This window comes from Poromitra crassiceps (genome assembly GCF_964638095.1).
Source record: "Poromitra crassiceps genome assembly, chromosome: 11".
In the NCBI taxonomy this organism is placed as follows: domain Eukaryota; kingdom Metazoa; phylum Chordata; class Actinopteri; order Beryciformes; family Melamphaidae; genus Poromitra; species Poromitra crassiceps.
This window is the reverse complement of record NC_139643.1, coordinates 42,764,950-42,790,217: the sequence shown is the minus strand read 5'-3', so window position 1 is coordinate 42,790,217 and position 25,268 is coordinate 42,764,950. Positions and strand designations below refer to the sequence as shown.

Here is a 25,268-nt window from a genome sequence, read left to right as displayed (position 1 = left end):
GCACTCTGGCTCAGTGGCTTTCAGCTTGGGTTCAAGAATAAAAAGTTATACAGTTTTAGGGGGTGAAGAGTCCCATTGGCTGCTTTGTACATTATGCAAATTAGAAGCCCTACGTCAGATCCTGGACTCGAGCGCCATTTTTCCTCAACAGGAAAAAAGGGGACAAAAGCTGCTCGATTAAAAATAACTTATTGTCGGCAGGGTTAGCAAATACATTTGAATAATTTCACCGTATAGCTGTATGGCGCATATAGAAAGAGGATGATGGTTGGATGAGGATCTGTGCGCACCCTCGACTACTGCTGAAGTACCGATACAGACGCACTCTGACGGACCGGAGAAAGTCGATAACGTTATCGGTAACGTTAGCCCTGTTTGCAGGGACACAGCGACAGCTACCACCTGATCCTGAAATCAAACATCTCAGGTAAATGAAGCGTCTCTGAGCATCCTCAAGCAGCGAGAGGCGGCGTGGCCGGCGTGTTGTCACCGTGCGCGTGCAGCAGCGTGCTTTGTAATGATAACGTACTTTGTACACATCGAGCTAGCATGTATGCCAGTATTTATCTACCCAATAGATTGTGTATATATATGGCTAAATTTACTAATAGCAGCTAACTTTAGCTAAATCAACATCAAACATCCAACAGGCTAAATGTCAGTCTATGAGTATGAGGTCATAAAATAGCTCATATGTCTATAATATTGTCTATAATAGTCGGGGGGGCGTTTTGTTAATGTTCGGGTAACGTTAACGTTACACAGTAACGTTAATTGTGACCTTATCGCAGCCTATGATCATTTTTTAACAAATATATAAATATAATATTCCTGTAGGGACAATATTCCTGCACACTTAACGTTATAACGTCACAGTTCTGCTGTGATACTGTATAGCATGCATAGCATCATCATTCTAACATTACATCTGACAGGATTGCTGTAGTTTTATAGTAACGTTAAGGCAGGCCCGGGGATGCTGCATAGAAAAATAGATATTGTCATTTTCATGATGCAAACCATAGTTTGTGTGATCATTTATAGTTTCGAAATATGTCTTTGAAATGGAGTGTCATGTCATACCTTTGTTTTTCCACCTCTGCCATGTGCTTCCTGAAAATGTTATTGGCTTGCTGGTAATGTTTGTAATGTTATGCATACTGTATACTAACGTTACATGACCACAGCCAATAGCATTGCTGTTATTAATAATTAGCAGTCGCCCTAAAATGTGCCATTCTCTATTTCCTATTTCATTACCAGGGAGAGGGGGGTCTGTCCACTGGTTACTACCACTAGGGGCGCTGAAGCTAGTGGTCTAGACATTTCTAAATAAATATTTCTAGCTTCAGCGCCCCCAGTGGTAGTAACCAGTGGTTCGCGTTCACGACCACGGACAGACCACTGAAATGGCTACCAGTACAACCCCATCTCATAAAATGTCAGTCTTTCTTTACTGGTTTGCCTGTTAATTCTACAACCTCCCTCCACCAACATACTCTGCTGGGAGCAGCAGCAAGTAGAGCAATTCACAGTTGACATTATATTGAAATAAACGTTGCTTGGCGGATGACAGGTATGCCAAAGTAGACCGGTCAATATATGGTTGAACCCCAAACAAATGGATACAAAAGGTGTTTCAATGGGTAGTGTTACTGTAGAGGTGAAAGTAGTTGCCAATGCCTACTACCGTGGAGACCCGGGTTTGATCCCCGGGCTTGGTCAGACACTCCTACAGACACAATTGGCCATGTCTGCGGGTGGGAAGTGTCCTCGTCGCTGTACTAGTGCCGTCTCTGGTCGGTCGGATGCCTGATTGGGGAGGAATAGCGTGATCCTGCCACACGCTAAGGCCTGCCTGTGATATCCCTCGCTGTCAGGTGAAAAGAAGCCGCTGGCGACTGCACATGTATCAGAGGCAGCATGTCTAATCTACAACTCTCCCCAGATCAGCAGAGGGGGTGGACCAACGACCGGGACAGGGGATTGGCCAAGTACAATAGAGACACTGCGTAACGCGTCATCATTCAGAAGCCACGCCCAAGACGGGGGGGGGAAACAGAACCCCCCCCCTCCAATCCTGGCGTTCTCCTATGTCACGTGCATGGTTGCGTGTTGCACAAAAAGATCGTATATACGGAAGATGAACACTCTCCAACTTACTTCCTTGACAGCTAGATCCACATTTTTCTTCTCGCCAATTCTCAATGGCTTCCTTGTTTTGCACAGGAGTACAAAAAACCTTTAACTGGCGATTTTTTACATTTGTTGTCTGCGCAGCCCACCACACAACAGCTTTTAGCTATGTTTAATTCAAGGAAAATGACGCTGGTGTGTGGAAATGAACAGAGCTTTTTCCCCGTGATGGGCGTGGCCTATTTCATGCAGTGTCTCTATCGGGAAGAGAAAATGGGAGGGGGGAGGGGGAACAATTTGATTAATAAAATGGTTTAAATGGATTCTGGTACCATAGGGCATGCTAATAACATACCGGTACGAAAAATCTGGGGAGATCTGACTTCCGGAAAAGGGTCATTTTCAAGATGGTGTCCAAAATGGCTCATAAAATGGCTATATCTCAATTACTATTCAACCTAGAAAGGTGGTTTTGGTGTCTAACTCTAGGTTTTAGGGCTCAAGGAATACAATTGAATCAGTGAAAGTACCATCAGTTAATTATAATTGTCAAGTCCAAGATAGCATTCCCAGAGGGCTACCGATTCCAGTGAATAGGGTAATTCTCTTTACTGATATCACCATGAAACTTTCCCGGTTGATTACTTCGATTAAGGCAATATTTTTTGTGTATTACAACTTTTCTCAAAAGTTGTTAAATATGCAAATTATGCATTATCTAATTAAATATGCATTAATTTGCATACATTTCCAGAACAGCAATCTGAACAGTGTATAAAGCCAGGTTCAAAATTCTTGTTTCATTTTGTTGATATATTGGAGCCAAAGGTTTTTACAGTGAGAATTTTGATCATCTCTTTTTATCACTCCGTAAATCCGAAAACAGTGTAAACAGGATAACCCCTTTCCAGAAGTCAGATTTTCCTAGCTTTTTAATATCCGTATGATATTTAGCATGCCGTTGGTACCAGAATCCTTTTTGGGGGGGGGGGGGGGGTTGTATCAATTTGTGACTCATAAACCTAGTCTGACTCATATGTGAGTCAAACTAGGTTTGACCAGGTGAGTCAGACTAGTTTGAGCAGGTAAAACAGCCAGCGTTTTGAACAGGAAGTCGTAAAACGATGAGTCATGTGGGCGGGGCTACATAAGGTGAATAAGAAGGAACTCCCCTGGAATTAACAGAAAAATGAGCCGTTGTTGATTTGGACACATTAGAGCCGTGTAACAGTAGAACACAAAAAGGTTTGAGTATACTCTAAATACTACTGCATCCACTGAGTACACCACTAATTAACACATTTGATCAGTTTTATATTTTTTGTAATTGTTTTACAATCATTCTATGTGTTCCACATCCACGTAGATATTCCTAACTTTGATGCACGGTACTCTTCTTTGAATGTTTGCTAGGCATCTAAGAAAATGTATCAGGTTCCAGTTGGAAATCTTGACAAGATCCGAAAATCCCGGAGGAAGGTGAAGAACATTCTAAGTGACATCGGCCTAGAGGACTGCCAAAGCCTTCTGAAGGTATGCTTTGTTTCCCTCATAATCTATTATTACCTGTTTTGTTGTTGTTGTTGTTTGTATCACATATATTTAATGATTTTAAACATGGTACATCAGTTTAAAAAAAATGGATTGGTTTATTATTACCCATCATTTTATTTTATTTTATGATAATGAGACATAGCCTATTTAATATAATTTAATTTTCAATGGTTCAAAATACAATGCTTCAGCATGCGCTGGGACGCGTCATCAGTGATGTTACCTGGGGTCGTAAGGTGTTTCGGGTCTATCGAACATCATACACCCTCGCCCAGTAGACCCAGCCGAGGCCGATTAAGACCCCGACTCGCGTCCCAGAAGCAGCCGCTCACGGATCAGCCTTCCTACTCTGTCTGCAGCGTTGCCCGCTGAAGGGTTGATCATGCCCAATCCGCTGCAATAGAGCTAGTGCTACACCGCAGCATTGAAAGACCCTTCGGTGCATGGAGGGCTAAGGCTCTGTGGGTTTCTCCCGGCCGCGCTCCTCCTTCGTCTCACCAGACCTCCAAAAGGCAATCCTACTATGCCGCACCATAGACAAAGAGGATGCCTCTAGGAGGCCTGTGCGCTGCACGTCATTCGCCTGCGGCGAGCACCTCGCTCTAGCCTGAAGGACCCCAGGCCGCGCCGATCTTTATACAGCTTTTCAGGAGGCTAATCCGTAGCGTTTGTGGATTTCTCCCTCACGAGAGAGCCAGGCTGGGGTGCTAACCCATCCCGTACCGGGTGCCGTCTCTCCGGCCATCAAAAACTATCCATCACAATAACATTTAATATACAGAAAAAAAGAACAAACTTAATTGTGCATTTTATAAGCGAGAAAGGATGAACAAACGGACACCGACCGTGTGGTCAATTTTCATGTCAACATCATAGACATAAATAATATGGACGTAGCTATCCCATTAAATTTAGTTTCCCTGGCCGAGTTCAAACGTTGGCCGTCACCATCTTGATTTTTTCATCAGCAGAGTGGGAGGGAATGGGTTGAGTCCTTCCGCAACCTCACGTGAGATGGGAGTTTCCCAGCGCCGCAGCTCCGCCTGCTATTGGTCCGTGATCGGCAAGCGGCGCGATCACTGGACAGGCGATCTGTCAATCACCCCCTTTTCTATCATCTACTTTACTCCAAACATGCGAGTTATATAAAAAATTATGCCCCTACAGTTGTTATGAAAAGGTGAAATTAGCTATATAGACCAAAACCGTGTTTTGCCCGTCACTGATTACACAAAGGATGTTTAATCCTCTTACAAAGTCGGGCCTTTTAACATTGGGGGAATGCCTACTGCCCCCGACGCTTAGTGGCCATTCGAGGAACTACAGCTTTTCAATTCACTTCCGCATCATCAGAGGGAAGGGGGTGGGCTTGTCCACTGGTCAACACACATGAGGCAGAGGCACACACACGTTGCGATTCCTTCCATAAGCCACTAGGGGTTTTCTAAATCTCACTTGCACAATATTATACCCTTTTCACGGGGGCCATTTTGTGCCGAAAAGGCAGGGTAAACACAGGTGCAAGCAAAACACTAATGAGGTTTTCCAAATTCCAGAAATTTGATTTTTGTGATATTTTGTGTGTGCATACGTTACTAAATAGGTGCACTGAATACCCAGGGATGTGATCTAAAATAGAAGAAAAAAAAGTCTGTCATTCTTCAATTCAGCTTGACTTTTAATAGACCCTTTTCACGGAGGCCATTTTGTGTTGAAAAGGCATGGTAAACACAGGTGCAAGCAAAACACTAATGAGGGTTTCCAACGTAGAATCCTGGAAGTTGGAAAACCCTCATTAGTGTTTTGCTTGCACCTGTGTTTACCCTGCCTTTTCGACACAAAATGACTCCCGTGAAAAGGGTCTATTGTTGGGACCTACTTGATTCAAGCAAGGATGACATGGTCCCAACTGTGTTGTGATTGAATTATTGGCCAATTCAGCTTGAACCAAATGAGTGAAGAGGTTCCACTGAAAACATTTCAACAGGGGTGCAGACTTGTGCAGACTTGTATTGTTTTGTGTGTCGTCATTGTACAGGATCTCAGTGAAAAGGCAGAGGAAAAGTCGGATGAAGATGAGTCTTTCGAGGACACCAAGTGGGTTGATTTCACAGATCAAAAGAAACAAACGAAAAAGGTGAATATGACACTTTGCTCCACATGACAACTTTGATCTTAAATATCTGTCAATAAACAGGGTTTCCACGCATCCTGGAAAATAATTTCACAATTTTTCCAGTCATGGAAAACACATGGAAAATGAGAGACAGTAAAAAATTTCCTGGAAAATATTGAGTTGTCCTGGAAAATAATTTCGACATTATCCTATTTTCCTTTAGCTAAGAATGAACTACGAGGCGATCTATCAGAGCTCCCCAAAATGGATACCATCTGAAAGGGCTACGTTATGTTCAGTATCATATTAACGTTCAAATGGTTCAAGTTTATGGATGAGAGTGTTTTGAATGGGCTCCTCTCGGTTATGTTGGGGAAACGCTGTGAACGCACCCCAAAGTCACGTCACATGGTAGCACAACTTAAAGCAGCTACGAGCAACTTTTTCGATTGTTATTAAACAGTATAAATTTAATATCAATGCATCACATCTTACCTCTAATAGTCGACGATACCAACGCAGAGTAGTCTCGCTTGAACCCCGAGTGAATCGGCCAGTGTTAGTGTGTCTGTAGCCAGGGCAGATCAGGAATTGAAATGAAACGGTTTGCAGCAGCCACTTCGGCCATAACCACAAAATAACTTCCAAAAAACCTGTTAGAATATAACGAGAGATGTTCCCGCGAGTATGCGTGGCGTTCACATTGTTTATGTTATGTTGCTAGGCAGCGCAAACGGCGTAAAAAGGCAGCTGCGTTTCACTTCCGCGTTTCACTTCCGGGTTACCCGGTCCGGTCGCTCTAGAGAGCCCCCTGTTGGCGCGAGTTTAGACAGACTATAGACTTAATAATCACCTAAGCAATCTCAGATACACACGGCTTTGGTCTCGTCGACTATTAGAGGTAAGATGTGATGCATTGATATTAAATTTATACTGTTTAATAACAATCGAAAAAGTTGCTCGTAGCTGCTTTAAGTTGAGGTTACACTACGAGATAATTCGACTCCGATTTTACGCAGGATTTCCATTTGGAGCATAGTCTGTCTTTGTCTACACTAGTCTGCAGTTGTTGTGCCAGTCGGCACCAAAATCTGTTGTTAGTGTATGATGGGGTACAGATTTTTAATCGTCAAGCGTGTACTGCCTCCCGACGCCAGTTGGAGCTACGACGATTATATCAAACATGTTTGGATTTTCAAGCCGAGCTGAGCTGCTACCGTCTTCTTGCGCTCAATCTCTAGATGAGATGCAACAGCTGCTCACGTGGGCTGTGTGGCTGCTCTAACCTGTTAACACGGGTAACCAATTTAAAAGCAACAGATTCCACCACGCACACACAAGTGTGCCCGGCCGTTATGCTGAGGTATATGGGACTATGGTTAGCTTAGCACTTAGCCCCCGTTCACACAGGACGCCGAAGCAACACTCAACCGAAGCTGTACCTACGCTGTACCCACAAGTTTCATTTCGGCGTCCTTGTTAACAGGCGAAGCCGTTCACACCACCCGCGCACGTTTCACGCCTTGACGCCTTGCCGAAGCCACGCTCACGTCACGCTGAAGCGATCACTCAGGATTGACGCCGAATTTCCAAGCGTGACGCTGAAGCCATGAAGCCGTGAGGCATGAAGTCAATGGAAGTTGTGGGCGGGTTCAAGGCGCGAGAGTAGGCACTGAGAGGAAGAGAGGAAAAGAGAAGGTGTCTTGTGTGAACAGTAAGGCGTACGTTCAGCTTGTGCCTGCTTCAAGCTTCTGCTTACGTTCGGCGTCCTAACGAGGGCTTAGGGTTAAATAAGAGGAATATCCGCACACTGGAGGAGCTCATTTAATGGTGACTACAGAACAACGTTTCAACCCACGCAGTGGGTCTGATGAAGATCGTTTTTTTATTGTATTTTTGTATCCAGCACCTGGCCTCAAAACAGGTTGGATGTGCACACATTCTCTTTATTGAACTAAATTTAGCTTAGCACTTAGCTCAATATTTCCCAAGGACTCTTGAAGGTCTTGTGCTGTAAATGTGAACTTGCCATGATCTGAAATGACACAACTGACTTGTTTTTTTTCTCTTCCTTCCTTCCTCCTCTATTCAGTGGCCGTATCGGTCTCGGGCACTGTGCTGCAACCTGTGCAAGTATTCCACGCGCAACATCTACAACTTCAGGAGTCACGTCAACCGCAGCCACGAGTACGAGCGGGCCGTCTGTGCCCTGGCACCCTGCACCGAGTGCCAATTCATCGGCCACCCACGGGCCGTCAAGAGGCACATGCTGTTCTTCCACGGCCCGCACTCTAACCATAGTCACGCCGCCGTAGGAGGCGCGGCGGCGGCGAAGGAGGGGCCTGTAGCCGCCGGCGCCGCGCGTGGAAACGAGGTACCCACCCACAGTGGGAATGAGAGATACCAGTGTCGAAAATGTGGATTCCCAACATCTTCCGTCTATCAAATGAAGAAGCACATCATTCTCAAGCACCTTAATCGCTTGGCAGAACAGTTCATCGGTTTCAGACTTCAGATGCAGTCTGTGGCCACCGCCACAAAGGTCTACTGCTGCAAGGCATGCAAGATCAACACTGGAAGTCTCGATCAAATGTTGCACCACTTGCTGGTCGCGCCCTCGCACTATTGGGTCGCCAACCAAGTGCAGAGTCTGATTTCCGAGAACAAGAACTGCACCGTTAAAGCGACGCCGAACGGGAACGGTATGTTTGTAACATTCCCAAATATCGCCCCTAGACCAAATCAACCTCAGAGTCAGATGTTTCTTTTGCAGAACGGTAACCAACCGCCACAGCTGGTGTCACTACAGCAACTACAGCAGTTACAACAATTACAACAACAAGCAGCCGCGGGCGGCACCACTTTGATGTGTGCCGCCCCCGGCACCAACCAGGCATTTCTGCCCCCTCAAGCTTCCGCCCTCGTGCAGCTAGCGAGCGCCGAGGCTAAAGGTTTGCTTCAGCCCGGCGCCACCATAGCCTTCAAAGGTGCTTTGCCCCACGGATCGCCTGTGGTCCAGCAGGTCCCCACGGTGTCTAATGTGTCTCTGAAACAGGCACCACAACAGACCCCAACCCCTGCGGCTGTGCCTGGGCAGCCAGCACAGACTCCGACTCCGCAAGGCCAGCAAATCCTTCCCCCACCACCAGGATTGCCGCAGGCCAACGTGGCAGCGGGGACTAGCGCGGCGTCTCAGCCTACCACGGTTACCACGGTTACCCAAAATGCATCGACGAAGCAAATGACGCCGGTGACGCCGCAGGGTACCATGCTGACGTCACAGTCGCTCCTGAGCCACCTGATCCCCACAGGCAAAAAGATGAACGGCATGCCCACCTACACTTTTGCGCCACTACAGGCAGCGATGCCCGTCTCTCAGAGTGCAGGGACCCCCGCTAAGCCGGCCGAGCCGGCAAGTGAATCGGCAAAGGAAACCAAGAAGTGGATTACCTGCCCCCTCTGCAATGAACTTTTCCCTTCCAATATCTACGACATGCACACGGAGGTAGTCCACAAGTTGAAACCCAGCAACCAAGTGACCAAGTCTGAAAGTGTGGCTGCCCGAGCTCCATTCCTGAAGAAAATGCCGGACAAAACTGTCAAATGCCTAATGTGCAAAATTCTCCTGTCGGAAAAGGGCGTGTTCCAACACCTGCTGCATGGCCTGAACTGTCTGTACTGTTCAGCCTTGTTCTTCTCCATCAAACAACTTCTTGAACATATAAGGGAACACAATCCATCGACCAAGGCCTACAGTGACTTCCTCAGGCGGGAGTACAGGGTGTACACAAATGGTGCCGGGAGAATCCTGTTCCCTTACTTTGACGTCAACACCACTGCCCCAAAAGAGGTCCTAGGAGATACCGAGGTCAACCTGGCCCTGGTTACCAATTCCCTTGACCTGATCTTCTTGAAGATGCAGCCCAGCAGCGTTCCGGACGTCTGCCAGCCGCCTGTCAAAGTCAACAGCGCGTACTGCCCCTTCTGCGACGAGAAGTTCCAGAGTGCGGACAGCCACCTTCAGCATTTGAAGCAAAAACACTTTGTGGCGCCCACCATCCACGCTATCCTCAAGACGGAGGCGTTCAAGTGCATATACTGCAACGGCGTGTACACGGGGAAGGTCACGCAGCAGGCAGTAATGCTGCACATTCAGCGTTGTCGGTGTTCCCCCAAACAACCAGAAGCACCCAAACAACCGCCCAAACAACCAGAACCACCCAAACAGCCGCCCAAACAACCAGAACAACCCAAGGCTACGCAAATTAATGCTGTTCATGAAAAGCTTCTGACTCAAGTAAGACTAGCAAAACCAGGTGCGCAGATCAGTCACCCAACTGGATTGTACTACATCCAGATGCCACAGTCACTTACTATGAAACAAACTCTAGCTCCGGTTAAATCTGTTCCGACCGCTGCTCCGCCCACCATGAAGCCTCCCCTGAACCCACAAACCGAAGTGGAGATGCAGAGCAAGAAGAGGCTGGAGGCAGCGTGGCTGGCGGTGATTGAGACCAACAGACGAGAGAGAGAGGAGAGGGCGGCTATGCTCAAGAAACGAGCGCAGGAGCGAGCGCAGGAACGTGCGCAGGAGCGAGAGAAGGAACGAGAGAAAAAGGAGGAGAAGCTGGTGGCCCCGCCCAAGCCCGAGGGTCCCGTCGTCCCTACAGTGAAGCTAGCGTTGGATCCCACTCCGACTGAACGTCGCTGCCCCGAGGAGCGCAAACACTTCATATCCAGATACTTTCACCGAAACCCCTACGCGAACAGAGCCGAGAGCGACGAGCTGTGCAGGCAACTGCTCCTCTCCAAATTAGAGTTGGCAGCCCACTTTGGCAACAAGCGCACCAAGTGTATGAAGGCTCTCAAGAGGAAGACCGCCGTGGTCCTCCTCGGCTTCAAGATGGCCGAGTTGAGCAAAGTCAAGCACAACCTTTTCGTCCCGGGCGCGCAACCCGCCGATCCGTCGGAGCCGACCGACAAGCACAAAGAACCAGAACCAGAACCAGAACCGATGGAAGAAGGTGGAAATGAGCAAAGTGTGGAAGAAGGTGGAAATGAGAAAACGGCGGACTCGGAGCAGATGGAAACAGTCGAAGGAAATTGAACGACAAAACACCTGCTCCTAAAATGGTGGCCTTTCGTGTGTTCACGCTCGCCAGAGAACTTGGACGTAATGCAGTATGTGTGTATTTCCGAAGATACACGTGAACTGTAACAGTGCTCTTGATGTAGCCTTCATTGGACTTTATTTTCAGTGGCCCATACAGTACATGATGGAAGATAGATGATGCAGATGAGTACTGTCAGTGAAATATGATGTAAATCTGTGTATGTGTGCAACATTTAGCTGGTCACGTTCTCATTCAACAATGGCTACTGACTTCAAGTTAAGCACTGATTTGCTGCTGTCCCCCCCCCCCCTCTTGTCCCCTTTATTGAAATGCATTTGTACACAAATTTGAAATTTGACACCACTGCTTGTCTGGCGATGTCATGACTTTAGAGCACCTCTCAAGATAGAGCTAGTGCTACAAAACCTCATTTAATTGCGCCTTTTCCTGTCATGTTCACAGCACAATCAATATACTTTCTTTATAATATATTTTCTTGATCGTTTATTTTTTTTCCACATTGTTGTCACATAACCTGTGCCCCCCCTACACATTAACAATTTATGGGGGGGGGGTTCTCACTTACCAACCCCTGCAAACATTTTAGATGAATGTTTCATCAGCCTTTACTGAAACCAAATTGCAAAGTGTACAAATGTTTGAAGAGTGTTCAGATTGCTCAATTCCTACAGATAGGGAACACTTGGTTTGAAGTCCCATACCTTGTTTGCATGTACTTTTGTTATTTAAATCAACTTATGATTTGTGCCATTGTGACTTTTAAAGTCTGCCTAGACTTATGTTGTGGAAATTTACTTTGAGATAAAAACAAAACATAAAACATTTAATTGTGTTGATACGGTCACCATATATCTTATGTTGTTATTCATAACTGTTCCTGACAGTTTTTTGTATTATACCTGTTGGATAACTGTATTATACCTGTTGGATTTTCTATACATTCATAGAGGAAGAAAACTGTTGGGAGTGGTACTGCTTCTGATTCTGTCCAGGGCCACTGTGGTGTAAAAAAAAAAAAAGAGGGTGGTTTCTTTTTAGGTAAAACATTACTTCCCCAAGCCTCCCTTTAATATTCAATTGTAATAAAAAACTATTATTTTTATCACATTGTGCTGTTGTGCCCATGCATCCTAAGGTATGTTTCTTCCCTTTGTGTATAATAGCATCATCTGGAAATAGTACTTTAATCAGCAGGAATAGAGTATGATAAGAAAATTATAATGCTGATGCATTTTGTACAATAAAAGACTTGAAGAGTGAAGTAAAATTTACAATGGTTTAATAAAAAACGGATGTAATCAGTATACAATAATTCAAGAGCACATTTTTAATATTCCCCTGAGAGATGTCGAAGCATAACGCTGGCTCCATCACATTGATTATGGTCTTCCATCAAACTCTAAAAATGGGCGGCTGTAGCTCAGGAGGTAGAGCGGCTTGTCCACTAATCGCTTTGGATAAAATAGGTCGGTGGTTCGATTCCCACCTCCTCCAGTCTGCATGTCGAAGTGTCCTTGGGCAAGATACTGAACCCCAAATTGCTCCTGATGGTGTGCCAGCACCCTGCGTGGTAGCCTGCCGCCATCGGTGTATGGATGGGTGAATGTACCAACTGATTGTAAAGCGCTTTGGATAAAAGCGCTATATAAATGCAGGCCATTTACCATTTATAAAAAATAAAACAGGATATTGAGCACTCCACTTCTCATACAGTTGAATGGCCATATGCTGTTTAAAGTTAAAAATAATAAATAGATTTACAGCCAGGTATGTTTTGGCAGCGGATTAGCCAGTGAGTACAGTTCCTACTCCTGGCCACATGGTGGTGCCGGTTCTACTTCACTGTTTTGATTTGGTCGAGGATAGAAGGACCGCTGTAGTTGTTAGCTTGAACTGCCTCCAGCCTCCTCAAGTACTCCACTGGGAGCCCGTTCTGCTCTGCTCCCAGACACACCACCTTATGAAACACACATAAATAAACATACTGTGGTGAGACACATAAAAGGACAACCATACAGTTGCCATCCTGGGTGGGTCTTCTGCTCTTAAATGAATACTGGGAGGATTAAGTATATGCATAAAGTAAGAACTGATTCCCTAGTTCATATTTTGTAAGGTGTCATTCAATATTGTGTTTCGGAGAGAGAGTTTCTGCAGTTATGTTCATTATAAAAAAAGATGTGTAATTGACCTGTTCTACTTTTTTTAAGTTAATGTACAAGGGGACAGGCCTCATGCAGATTTGTCTTTGGCACTTTGTGTGTTTGTCTACATGTGCACCATGGTGCACACTGCACGCACACGCACACACACACACACACACACACACACACACACACACACCTGTTTGTACTGAGGAGAGGGAGGGCAGGCATGGAAATGGTTCATCTGATAAGTCCTGCAGAGCATCGGTCCATTATCTGTCTCCACTTTGACCTCAAGTGGAGAATACATTCCCTGGTCCACCCCTTCCTGGCTGCAGACAGACAAGACACACACACACACACACACACACACACACAGACTTAGTATAATAGTTAATAATACACACACCACTGCACTCCTTTTAACTCCCCTGAAGATCACCCCCCCCCCCCCGCCCTAGCCTAGGTAAACCCAGCCACCACGTGACCTGCTCTCTCAGTTCCCAGTCACTATCATATCACATAGTGACTGAGAACAGGTCTGAGAGCAGGTCACGTGGGGGATGGGTTTACCCAGGCTACCCCCGCCCCCCCACCCACAAGAGGAAATTCCTGCTTGCACAGGATCACCTCTACATTGATTTATTTGTTAACGTTTCGGTCAAATAACTCATGTTATGTTGCACATAGAGGTACCTGCTTGTATACAACATTTGCATGATTCCCAGCTGTGTACAAAATATGAGTAATCATGCTATTAATAAGTAATCAGATTAATAATCAAAATGAGGAATGTATTGTACATGTTGACAGAATGGGTGAACATACAACACAACAGCTCTGTGTGTGTGTGTGTGTCTCACTGGTCCAAGCTGATCAGGTGTTCGTTGTTCAAAGTCCACACCACCCCCCAAACCTCTTCTCCTGGACAGAAGTCAATGGTGGCCACTCCGCCATGCCACCTGTTTTCCACATGTTCCTCCCAAAGGCCAAACTTAAGCACATAGTCCTACACGCACGCACGCACGCACGCGCGTGCGTCACACACACACACACACACACACACACACACACACACACACACACACACACACACACACACACACACACACACACACACACACACACACACACACACACACACACACACACACACACACACAGGGTGAGGGTAGGGCACAAAGCCCATGCAGGTATACAGGTTTTCAAAGTGGGGGCCGGGGCCGCCAGGGGGGCCTCAGCAAATTATTGGAAATGCTTAAAAAAATACCAACTTTATGGGGAAGGAAATGATTAAGTTATATTCATTAATACTACAGTATAATAAATAACAAATATATTTGTATTATATTTCGTGTAGTATTAACAAATAGAATTGAATAGATGCAGTCAGTCTGTGTGGGAATGCCCACAAAACGGTAACATTGTGTAGGGCCCACGCTGTGAGAGACACCGCCTGGATGTATCCTTTCCTTCCACATGAAAAATCATATTTGCCATCACATTCATTGTCATTTCCCCCCGGTGTGGGTAATAGTCTGGAACAATGTTTACATTGAAAAACTTAAATATTGAATATAAGAAATAATGAATGTGAAGAAATAAGAAAAGGTTTGAGATAAATGTAATTATTAGGTTATTACATTAATACAAGTAAGGAAAACATATTCTGAGGTTGTATGGATGTGATTTTTGACATTTTCAATCGTATTGTCAATGGGTTTTTAAAGACATCTTGCAAAAGGGGGCCAAAGGCTAATGCTATTTGTCTGGCCTTGGCAGGGCAAGGTGACGTGTGTGAAGGAATAGCTAGTTGTTAGCTTTGATTGTTACTAAATAGCACTGCTGGAACTTCTGAATGCACGGATCTGTTTAACAGCCGAATGGAAGCAAGAAAGAGCCACAGGTTAGAGGAGATAGACCAGCAGAGTTCAGGTGACTCAATGTGTACAAAAGTGGATTCCTGGTTTTGCTAATGATGTTGAGTTGATGCCAAGAAAGATGCCCATTTCCTAACTGGCATCCTTGTGATAAGGTCAGACCTTGCCCCTTTCGGAACTGCTAACATAGCTTAGTAGCGTAAGCTATGTTAGCAGTTCCGAAAGGGGCAAGGTCAGACCTATGTCATAGAGCCATGTGGCTATCTGAAATGACCCAAATTAAGATACACAGTTCTCCAGGCACTGGAATCATCTGGCCATAGGCAGACCACTGGACCGTTATCACCATGTTGCCACACAACACACTGCCTTTGTTATGACTAGGATTTTTCAGCTGGTTCATAAGGGCAATGGCTACAAATAAATAATACATAATTTGTATCCAATTTTGAAGATAGAATATCCGCTAGCAGCTACAGTAGCAATACCTTATGTCCGCAGCGCTAAACAGCACCATTTGGCTAACCTCGCCGCCTGTTATAACACCGGCATAGGCCATCTGCCGGTGTTATAACAGAAAGCAAAGCATAGAGCCTAGGCTCTATACCGTGCCTAACTACGGTAGTAATTATGAACCGATGTAGCTTTCGCTTTATTCCCAGCTGAACAGTTACCTTCAGGCGGCCGGTGCAGCGGAATATCGCCGACGGGTTTGCCAGCTGCAGTCTTTCCTTCAGTAAGTTGCTTCCAAAAGCAAAATACATGAAGATCCCAGCAGCACCGGACATGTTTCTGCACGCGTCCCGGTCCGGCTGCGATCACGTGTTCACGCCCAACTGAACTGTCTGGCTGGCTTACAGCAGCAGGCTAAAACACGCCCCCAGGGGGAGCAGCAGGGTTAATGGTTGCCTGCATTAGTCATGTGACTTCACTTCACACAAATAATTGACATGTGATAACAGGATTCGGAAATCGGAATTAGTTTACTTTTACTTATGCTGAGATTTCTGGCTTTTAAAACTCCCTGTCCAGCCCGTTCTGGAACAAAAGCTCCTGATCCTGACATTTCAACACAATGGAGCCTGCAAACCTGATACACTCTGAGCCATTGTCATCATTGTGCTTGCTGCTAGGCAAGCACAATCTTGATTCTGAATTTAAAGTTTCTTTATGATTCTGTAATGCAAGTCAGCGCCGTCTACTCTAGTGAGCCACTTTACACAAAAAAAGACCATTCAATTGATGATGCTCCACAACAAGTTGGTTTTGTAATATACTGCTTGAACAAAACCAACTTGTTGGTAGATGAGAATATTATTCTGGTCTAGATTTGCTATCAGTTTATGGAGCGGTCATATATTGAACTTTCAATTTTACAGCTTCACACTTTCAGTTTACCAGTATGTTGAATTTCTCAAGACACACAGGGATACACATGTCCATTCAAAAAAAGCAGTTTTATTCAACCATAGTTCTGAAAATCAGAAAACAAAACACCTGAATGAACAATCGTTCTCAAACCAAAAAGAGTCCAGTCAAAACTGTAATAACGCACAGACTCCCTCTCTGTTCATAAGGAACATTTTAATGTACAAAACAAGGAAAAACAAACAAAAAAAAGACATGGAATTCACAACATGGAATTCCTCTGAGAAAAAGTAGAAATCCTGTACAAACAGTGGGGAGACGGCTAACGACCGTGGGGCCGTGCTGATCATCTCCTGGGCCCGCCCCGGCCTCGGCCCCTGCCTCTGCCACGGCCCCGTCCTCTTCCTCGCCCCCGACCAGCCACTGAGAGAGGAGAGAGAAGCACCGGGGTTAAGAAGACAACAATAAACAGCATCGACATGTATATATCGGGGCATTCCTTTTGTACTGGGAACTGGGGATTTGACGGCTCAAAGATCTGTGACCGAGTAAATTCTGTTTACGGTATTCTCACTTCTATTTGTGCAGTCAACCCGGGGTTGTGATCTATTTGCCCATCTTCTCAGGATACCTCGCATCACTGTTGCATTTACCCCATGCACATCGTTTGACCATTTTTTCCAACTTATAATTATTATTTTTTACATAAAACCGGAGGAAAATCACGCTTTCTAGTGCTTCTCTATGGAGCTCTAGGCTCAGGTTGGGGCAGGACTTAGCGATAGGTCAATTGGATGGCATTGTCTCACAGCCGCCCCATTTCCAGACAGGGAAAAGGGGAGGAAATTATTGCTTATTAGCTCACTTTGCCAGTTGTCATCTGTTCAACTCTCCCACTCCAAACAAATGTGTTCCGTAAGGACGTCACAGCATGAAATTACACCTGCAGCTTTTGTTCACACTAGGGTCGCCAGTGTGGAAATTGTCGGGTCAACCTTTCCAGAACATTGACACTGGCTCCCATTCACACATGACCCAGAGAGAACAGGTGACGTTGCATGTGTGAAAGAGTCATGTGTAGTCATTGGGCAACTAGGAGTGAAAAATAACTGAGCCAATTCATTAGGGATGCAATGATTATACTAGGGATGGGCATCGAATTTTCGAATAATCGTTGTTATTATCAAGGTCGACTTTTATTATTGAAATTCGAAATTCGTTTATTGGAAAAAAATCATTTTTTTTTTGGTCAGTGAAATGTTGCATTGTCTCCCCTGATTCTAAGTATAGTCGAATCGCTTGGTTTGAGCAAGTAAAACAATTTTTATAAGCAACCTCTCCCTCTTCATGGGATTTCATCCGCCATTCATTTTTCCATAAACCTTGCTTAAAATGCGTATAAAAATTGTTTTACTTGCTCAAACCAAGCGATTCGACTATACTTAGAATCAGGGGAGACAATGCAACATTTCACTCACAAAAACAAAACAAAAACAAAAACAAAAAAACAAAAAAATTACATTTTATTTTTATTTTCGAATTTCGATTAAAAGTCGACTTTGGCCAGCGAATTTCGAATAGTGTTTTTGCTAGAAATGCCCATCCCTAGATTATACATTTTGATGGTACGATTATCGGTTTCACAATTATGCATTAATTTATTTCACACCACTATGGATCATTCACACCGCGATCTCGCCCATGATTAGGTTTACAATATTCACGCTACTGTTATAGTCCAGGCCCTTGGATATTTTCGCGCAAATTTGTGCAAAAGCACCAAATTTGGCTCACATGTAGCCCAGGGTATGCTAAGCTGATTTAGCCAGAGTGCCTCATGGAGAAAATTTAAGTTCATATTTCATAATTATTTCATAATCAATAAGCTATAACAGATACAAATAGTTATTGGTATTGGGTTATTAATCATAAGCGCGCACACATAGGTTAAAGCAGATTTCACCCTCTGCCCACAGTAACAGGGTCATGTCACACTGTATTCTCCCCCTCTCTGATCTTGCTCAGCTGCTCTCTGCAGCTCTCTTAGACAAAACATGTTGTGTGCTCCACAGTATATGATCTTGTCTGCAACTATGAATTTCCATATTTCTGTATTTCTGTTAGGCAGTCTCTTTGTAACTCTGATATTTACAAAGATATGTTTGGCTACAAAATTTTCAAACTTTCCTGGACTCCTGGCTTTATTTACTGGTTTCATATTGCTCTCAGTGAGACTCCCCTGAATAAATCAACTAGATTTTGAAATTCAATGACTTTTCCAGGTTCTCCATGACCGTGGGAACCCTGTATAAAGGTGACCCGGGAGCTGGTAAGTCTTGGTCAAGCCTCAAGTACACTTCAGCAGGATGGGGGGCCTGAACCGGTCCCCTCTGGTTGAAGGATGGACCACTTGCTCAGCTCACCACCGTATCGCCTGGGAGGATTTCGCTCAGTAGGACTTTAAAGTTGTTCCAACTTCCCATGACCGCTACAACTAACTCGCCCACAATTAATTCAGAATTCGTGGTGGCTTAGTTTTAAGTGTGGTTTGCTAAATCCTCTCTGTCCTCTCTGTAAAGTCTGTATAATTTGATCCAACTAGGAATCTCGCGAGCTCGATTGCATCGCAATTGCGATTGCAGCTCGATTCCTAGGGTGGAAACTCTGGAGATGATGCGCCACTTGTCCTCTTCTCCCTACTTGTACTCCCACCACTTATAATAAAGCATCCGCCAGGACTGATGATGACATCACAATTGCTCGAGTGTCATCACTGATGACATCACAATTGTTCAAGTGACATCACTGATGACATCATCACTGATGACATCACAATCGTGACAGACACCGCCCACTTAGCCAATTTTAACTGAAATATGAGATGACTCAGAAATCTATTCAAAATCCTATTGTACCCACCAATTTCTCAACACAGACTAGCCTCAAGTCACTTAACATTTTTATTTTCTCCATGTTCACAACCAGCTACCCACACCAACCCTACTCCTGGATCTTTTTGAACTGCCACCCTACAAATCCAGTTCACTGTATCCTTGTTGGGAGCCTTGAGTGCAGACTAATGGACTGAGCAGTGGCAATCAATTTCATTTGGAATTGTATTAGATAATGTGCTGTTTGATGGGCCATACGTTTGCTAAATTTACCAGTGAACCATGACAATTTACAAAAGGTACTCAGACAAATTGTGCAAGGTCTGTTTGCCGATGCACAATGTTCCTCACCTGCTTCCCTCTTCTTGGACTTGACCTTTGGCTCGATGTCGACCAGCAGGGTGTCCAGCGGCAGGCTGTCGGGCAAGATGAAGTAGCGGATGTTGTTGCCACGGATACTGAGCGACTCCAGCTGAGTGGGCTCCCTGTTTTTCAGAGTCATCTTCACCGCCTTCAGGTGGGTATTCATGCTCACGTCCACACCTGAGTGGGGAAAGGAGTGGGATGGGGATAAACATATATGCATAATTATGAACAAAGGAACACATGTTCAGACGGTCCACATTCCACTGACTACTACACCATTTTCAGATTTAAACTCATCTACACACATCAACATATACGTACGGTCCAGGCAGCTATATATTGAGGAAGATAACAGAAACCAAGATGAGACATTCAAGATGTAATATAGAGCTTGCAAGGTTGACGTCACACATTGTTCTCAGCATAGAGGTTGTCAGCCATGTATGTGGATAACAAGAAGTCCAATAATGTCTCCACTTCAGGTATTCAACAAATATAGCGCTCCTCCCGTCCCGTCCTTACCCTCAGGCTCTTTCTATGTTCGTCTCGGGACTTCACTGTAGTAAGAGCCCTCTCATGGACAATGCTTTTTTCGTTAAGACAATCTGTGTTGGGCATTAAACTCACCTTATTTCTGCACTTTGAAGTCACAGGTAGGGTCGGGTGGGGCAAACTAATTATATCAGAAGCCTAGTAGCGGAAAAAAAGTGAGCGGTGGTGGTCTGTCTAAAAATGCATTGCAGAATGTATGTACAAGACAAACGCCAGTGCGCATGCGTCTGGACTCTGTTTCCAGGCAACTCAGTGATTCTTGTCAAACTTTGTCTTAAAGCCCCACTCAGTAAGTTTTCCACTGCGCCCTCTGCGTGCATTGCTATCGATAACGATATCGCCGTTCAAAGTCAACAAAACACAGCGCCAGAAGCTCTATGTACATGTTGTGACATCGGGTACTCACCACGTGATGAAATAATAATCCATAGTTCCGTGAAACATCATTTTCGTAGCAAATCCGAATCAAGTTACTTCCTCGTTTTGATGAACACAGCGCTTCCGCTGTACAGCGCATGCGCGCATGGTTTTCTTTTTTCTTGCTATGGGACGTGACAGACAAACTGCTTAGTCCCAGTGCTGGGCAATGGAGGGCGGTGTGGGATAAATAAAGACGAGGGTCTCCCTATTAAAAGTCAATCTACCATGTCCTGTGACTAAAAAGCAGTTATATTTCAGTCAAAAATCTTACTGATTGGGGCTTAAAAAAAAAAAAGAACAGGTCACTTTTTTCCGCAACTAGGCTTCCGATATAATTAGTTTGCCCCACCCGACCCTACCTGTGACTTCAAAGTGCAAAAATAAGGTGAGTTTAATGCCCAACACAGATTGTCTAACGAAAAAAGCATTGTCCATGAGAGGGCTCTTACTACAGTGAAGTCCTGAGACGAACATAGAAAGAGCCTGAGGGTAACTCCAACATGCAGTGTGACATAACTCGGAAAGGATCTATAGCCCAGGACCAGGAGAGTCATACCTGTGATGGTGCCGTGGACCTGGGTGCCATTCTTCAGTTCAATGGTAACAGTCTCATGACTGAGCTTCATCAAAAACCTGTGGGTAACAGAGAGGATGTTAGGATGAGCCAAACAAAAACCTGTGGGTAACAGAGAGATGAGTTAGGATGAGCCAAACATTGAGCAGTCTTTCAAACTTCCCTCTGAACATCAATCTAGCAAACGGCAAAATTACTGGTAACACTTTAGAATACCGCCCCCCCCCCCCCCCCATCTGTACAAAGTTAGCCAATGTTAGCTAGCTATGTAGCATTCACCACCAAAACAAATACTGGCAGCCCATTGCTTTGTATCAATAAACAACTGCAGGTAAGACAGTAGCCGAAGACAAATTGGTAAAACTTAAATGCCAATTCCATTTTGAATCCCCCTCCATAGGAGGCGAGACAGGCCTAACAACAATAACGTTACCACCGTACCTGTGAGTGACTAGCTAACGTTGCAAAGCAATGTCGTTTTACAGCCGAATCATTGCTTGTTAATGCAATTTGAATATACCAATACAGTGTGATATGCATGCATTTGTAGAGTTATTAATGAAGTCCATTTCATTGTACAACACACAGGGCTGCTGCCTCCATTCATTTCCTACACCGCTTCCCGCCTCCCCCGTCTATCTGACAATTAAAATCTAAGCACATCCAGCGGTATCAGGTAATGTTTCTCCACGCAAATCACAGCATTGATAAACGGTGACTTTTCAACAGCACTCACCTGACTAGTTTCATGATGGTGACGGACTGTAGACACAAATCCTCCACCAAAGATAGAAAAATTACAGGGCGCAAGTGAATCCACAGGCCGCTGTTGTACGATTTACGTTCTGGCGCACTGATACTACGTCACGTCAGTAAAAGAGCGACGGCTACGAGTTCAGCAGTTTGATGCATGGAATGTTGCCCCCTACTGGCCGAATGGACTAGTTATTCCAGACTAAAGTCCTATGCATAAACATTCGGCAATGAAACTATAGACTATAATAGTCTCAATTAATCCTATGTTATTAGATTTTTTTGTAAACATGATTTAGTATATAATTGCATATCTCTCCATAGTGCAGTTAGGATGGTTACAGCTGTCATCTTGACACACTGTACTCATTGTCTACTCTAGAGATTGATCAGGGAACAGTGACACCAAACAACCTTCTTTTGCTGAATACCCCCTGGAACTCCCTCAGACACCACAGTGGTCCCAGGAAACATAGAGCATTGCGGGGGAAAAACTCAGAGCAGCACACTTTTTGATTCTTTTTATTGAGAGTAAACTTTGCACTGACACTTTCATTTTACAGTATTGGCCACAAATCAAACATCGCCTCCTTTCTTATGGACCGATTGGGAATGTATCAAGTATAATCTATGAAAGTGCAATTAACTTTTCTGAATTTTGTAGTCGTCCGGTTGATGGATCGTTGTAATATAAAAAATCAGATGGAATACAAAATGGCACAGGCCCCTTCCCTTGACACCACAAATCAAAGACAAATCAAAGTAATACAAAATAATAAATACGACTTAGAATAAAAGCCATGCAGATCATCCATCCACAACTTGCCTAACAGCAGTGAATTAGCGCGATACATAAAGAAAAAACATGGGTGCGCAAAAATAAAATTAAGACCCAAGAAACATAAAAGACTCAGACCGAGTGCTGTGTTGCACCATGAAACCTATCAAACCCATGCAGTCCTACATGTAGCCCTTGTCTAGTTCCCTAAGCACCTTTAGGGAGCAAACTGAAAGGGTTATGGCCGATACGAGCAACAGAGCATTTCAGTAGGCTTCTGTGAAATGTCACCATCTGCCGTGCTCATGACCTGTCTGGTACTTTCAGTTTGATGTTCAAGGGGGAGAGAGGACAAGGTGACAATGTCAGGATTCTGCCAAATACCGTCACTACATCCAGGTTCACTTCAGTGGATCACTCCAGACCACAACACTTTAAACAAGGTTAAAAATGCACTGCTAAATAATCTCCATGTACGCTGCTATGAAAAAATCCTCAAGCTATAGAGTTGTGGATGCATTTTTGATTGCACATCCCATTCCGTTTAACTGGCTACTTCCATATAGTCGGAGGAACAAAATCGGGTCTTGAGAAGAATATCACTATAATTTCATACACTACATCTATGTTTGGCATACCAACAAAATACCATTAAAACGCTCTAGTTAAACCGTTCTCGCTCCCAAAGCACCTAAGCATATCTCAACAGAACAGGCAGTGTTTAATTAAATCACTTGTAAACAAAACAGCTGGGCATTGCAATTGAAGATGGAGGATGAAAGACAACAAAAGCAAGATCCTTAACAGAATCGAAGGCAGACTACATTTGAATAACATTCAGATACAGTGGTTATTGAGTACGGGGGTGGAAATCTGTGTCTTAACCCTGATCTTTCATGTAGCTTCTGAGCAGCTTTGCACTGTGAATCAAGTGATTTGTGTGCAGAATGTTGTCGGCGGATAAAGCTGGCTAACACATGGACTTTGCTTTGTGGCATTTTCCCTCTGGCTTTCCAGGCTACAGGGGATAAAGAGAAGTAAGCTGTGTGTTTGTGTTTGTGTGTGGGGGTAATAATGTGCACCGTAAACCTCAGTGTAGTATGGCAACAGTCACACCAAAGGGGTGTGTAGTCAGTTATCTTTCATTAAGAACTCTTAAGCTTGGGAGTTCTGTATTAAAAAGTAATAACACTAATAAATACCCATAAATAAAATACACAAATTAAATATGATTGAAACAAAAAGGCACACAGACCCAGTAACTCGGGTCACACGTGGGAGGAATTCCATAAAAGATTGAAAAAAGGAGTAAAAGGATAAATAACAGTGAAAACCCAACCCATTTCGCATCATACTAGCATTATCAATAGCACACTGTACTAGCCATCAGTAGTGGAATAGATAGGATTAAAAAAAAACAAAGCCAATTTCAAAGTGTCCAGACAGATTTTGCACCATAAAGCCTGATAGTCGATCCATTTTTGATTAATACTAAAAACTTCAAGTGTCAGTAGTGTTTTGACTTGGTAACATGTTCTTCTCTCTGATAAAGGCAGAGACCTATGTGGAATGGGCAGCATGGTGGCGTAGTGACTAGGGAGACGACAAGCATCCTCCCTGCTGAAATGTTCTGGAGCAAGAAAGTAGTGAAACCCTACCAGCTCCAGGGCTGCTGTTCTGTAACGGACCGTGACCTCTGACCTCCCTGTGGAGCAAAAGGAGAATTTCCCTTCAGGTTAGCAATAGCGTCACAAAGCGAGTATCGCTGTCATAATTCCCAGACAAGCTAGTTGTACCGCTACGACAAGAGCCTGTGACGTTTAGGTGGAAACCCCACTGATGCTTACTGAGCAGAAGACTGTATCATGTTTCTCTGCAGCCGAACCCAAAAGAAGGACCGGTAGCGGGTCGGGGTCGGCTCTCCACCAAAGCAGGCACAGTGTGCGCATGAAGGTCCAAAAAACACAACGAGTCCCTCTGATTGTACAGTACGCTAAACGAGCTCCACGGTCGCAGTTATCATGTTTGGCTCTCAGAGCCATGAACAGGCTTGTTGGTTGGGTCAGATTGGTGGTGTGGTGTGGTGTAGTGTGTAGTGTGTGTGTAGTGTGTGTGTGTGTGTGTGTGTGTGTGTGTGTGTGTGTGTGGTGTGTGTAGTGTGTGTGTGTGTGTGTGTGTGTGTGTGTAGTGTGACAGCAGGTGCTTGAGAGGATGTAAGAGGCAAGTTTGGAAATTCAGCGTGATCAGCACCAAAGCTTTGCCCTTTAAAAACCCAGAAGACAAACTCAAACACAGGAGAGGCAGTGGAACAAAAGTACAAACCTATTCAGTACCACATGTATACGATGATATCAGTAGCTTTTCCCATTGACGCGTTCACTTATGAACACTCGTTTTGTTTTGAATGTCAAAGAATAGTTTGTCTGTTTCTACAGCAGACAAAAGCACTTTTTTTTTTTTAATTTCACACTGCTTATGACATCATCTTTACTGGACGAAGCCCTCAGGGCTTTATGTCCTGTCTAGATACAGTATAATACATACAGTAAACACACAAGCCCCAAGAACTAGATCTTCAAATGAAGCTTCACTATTCCATCT

General features: G+C 44.5%; 3 protein-coding genes across 3 annotated transcripts; 1 reads left to right on the top strand and 2 right to left on the bottom strand.

The window, feature by feature from the left end:
* The first annotated feature begins 239 nt into the window (after positions 1–239).
* Positions 240–12,079, top strand: adnp2b (ADNP homeobox 2b). The gene is made up of 4 exons (XM_083646316.1): positions 240–427; positions 3,550–3,669; positions 5,729–5,827; positions 7,899–12,079. The coding sequence occupies exons 2-4, from the start codon at positions 3,562–3,564 to the stop codon at positions 10,911–10,913; spliced, it is 3,222 nt and encodes a 1,073-aa protein (XP_083502442.1). The 5' UTR covers positions 240–427; positions 3,550–3,561; the 3' UTR covers positions 10,914–12,079.
* A 130-nt stretch (positions 12,080–12,209) lies between these two features.
* On the bottom strand, positions 12,210–15,771 carry ggcta (gamma-glutamylcyclotransferase a). Its single transcript, XM_083646561.1, has 4 exons — positions 15,640–15,771; positions 13,949–14,094; positions 13,285–13,417; positions 12,210–12,898 (listed from the first exon to the last, which is right to left on the bottom strand). Exons 1-4 carry the CDS (start codon positions 15,751–15,753, stop codon positions 12,776–12,778), a joined length of 516 nt encoding a protein of 171 aa, XP_083502687.1. The 5' UTR covers positions 15,754–15,771; the 3' UTR covers positions 12,210–12,775.
* Positions 15,772–16,403: 632 nt separating this feature from the next.
* snrpd1 (small nuclear ribonucleoprotein D1 polypeptide) lies at positions 16,404–21,994 on the bottom strand. The gene is made up of 4 exons (XM_083645824.1): positions 21,873–21,994; positions 21,119–21,195; positions 19,576–19,767; positions 16,404–16,756 (listed from the first exon to the last, which is right to left on the bottom strand). Exons 1-4 carry the CDS (start codon positions 21,884–21,886, stop codon positions 16,680–16,682), a joined length of 360 nt encoding a protein of 119 aa, XP_083501950.1. The 5' UTR covers positions 21,887–21,994; the 3' UTR covers positions 16,404–16,679.
* Positions 21,995–25,268: the final 3,274 nt, after the last annotated feature.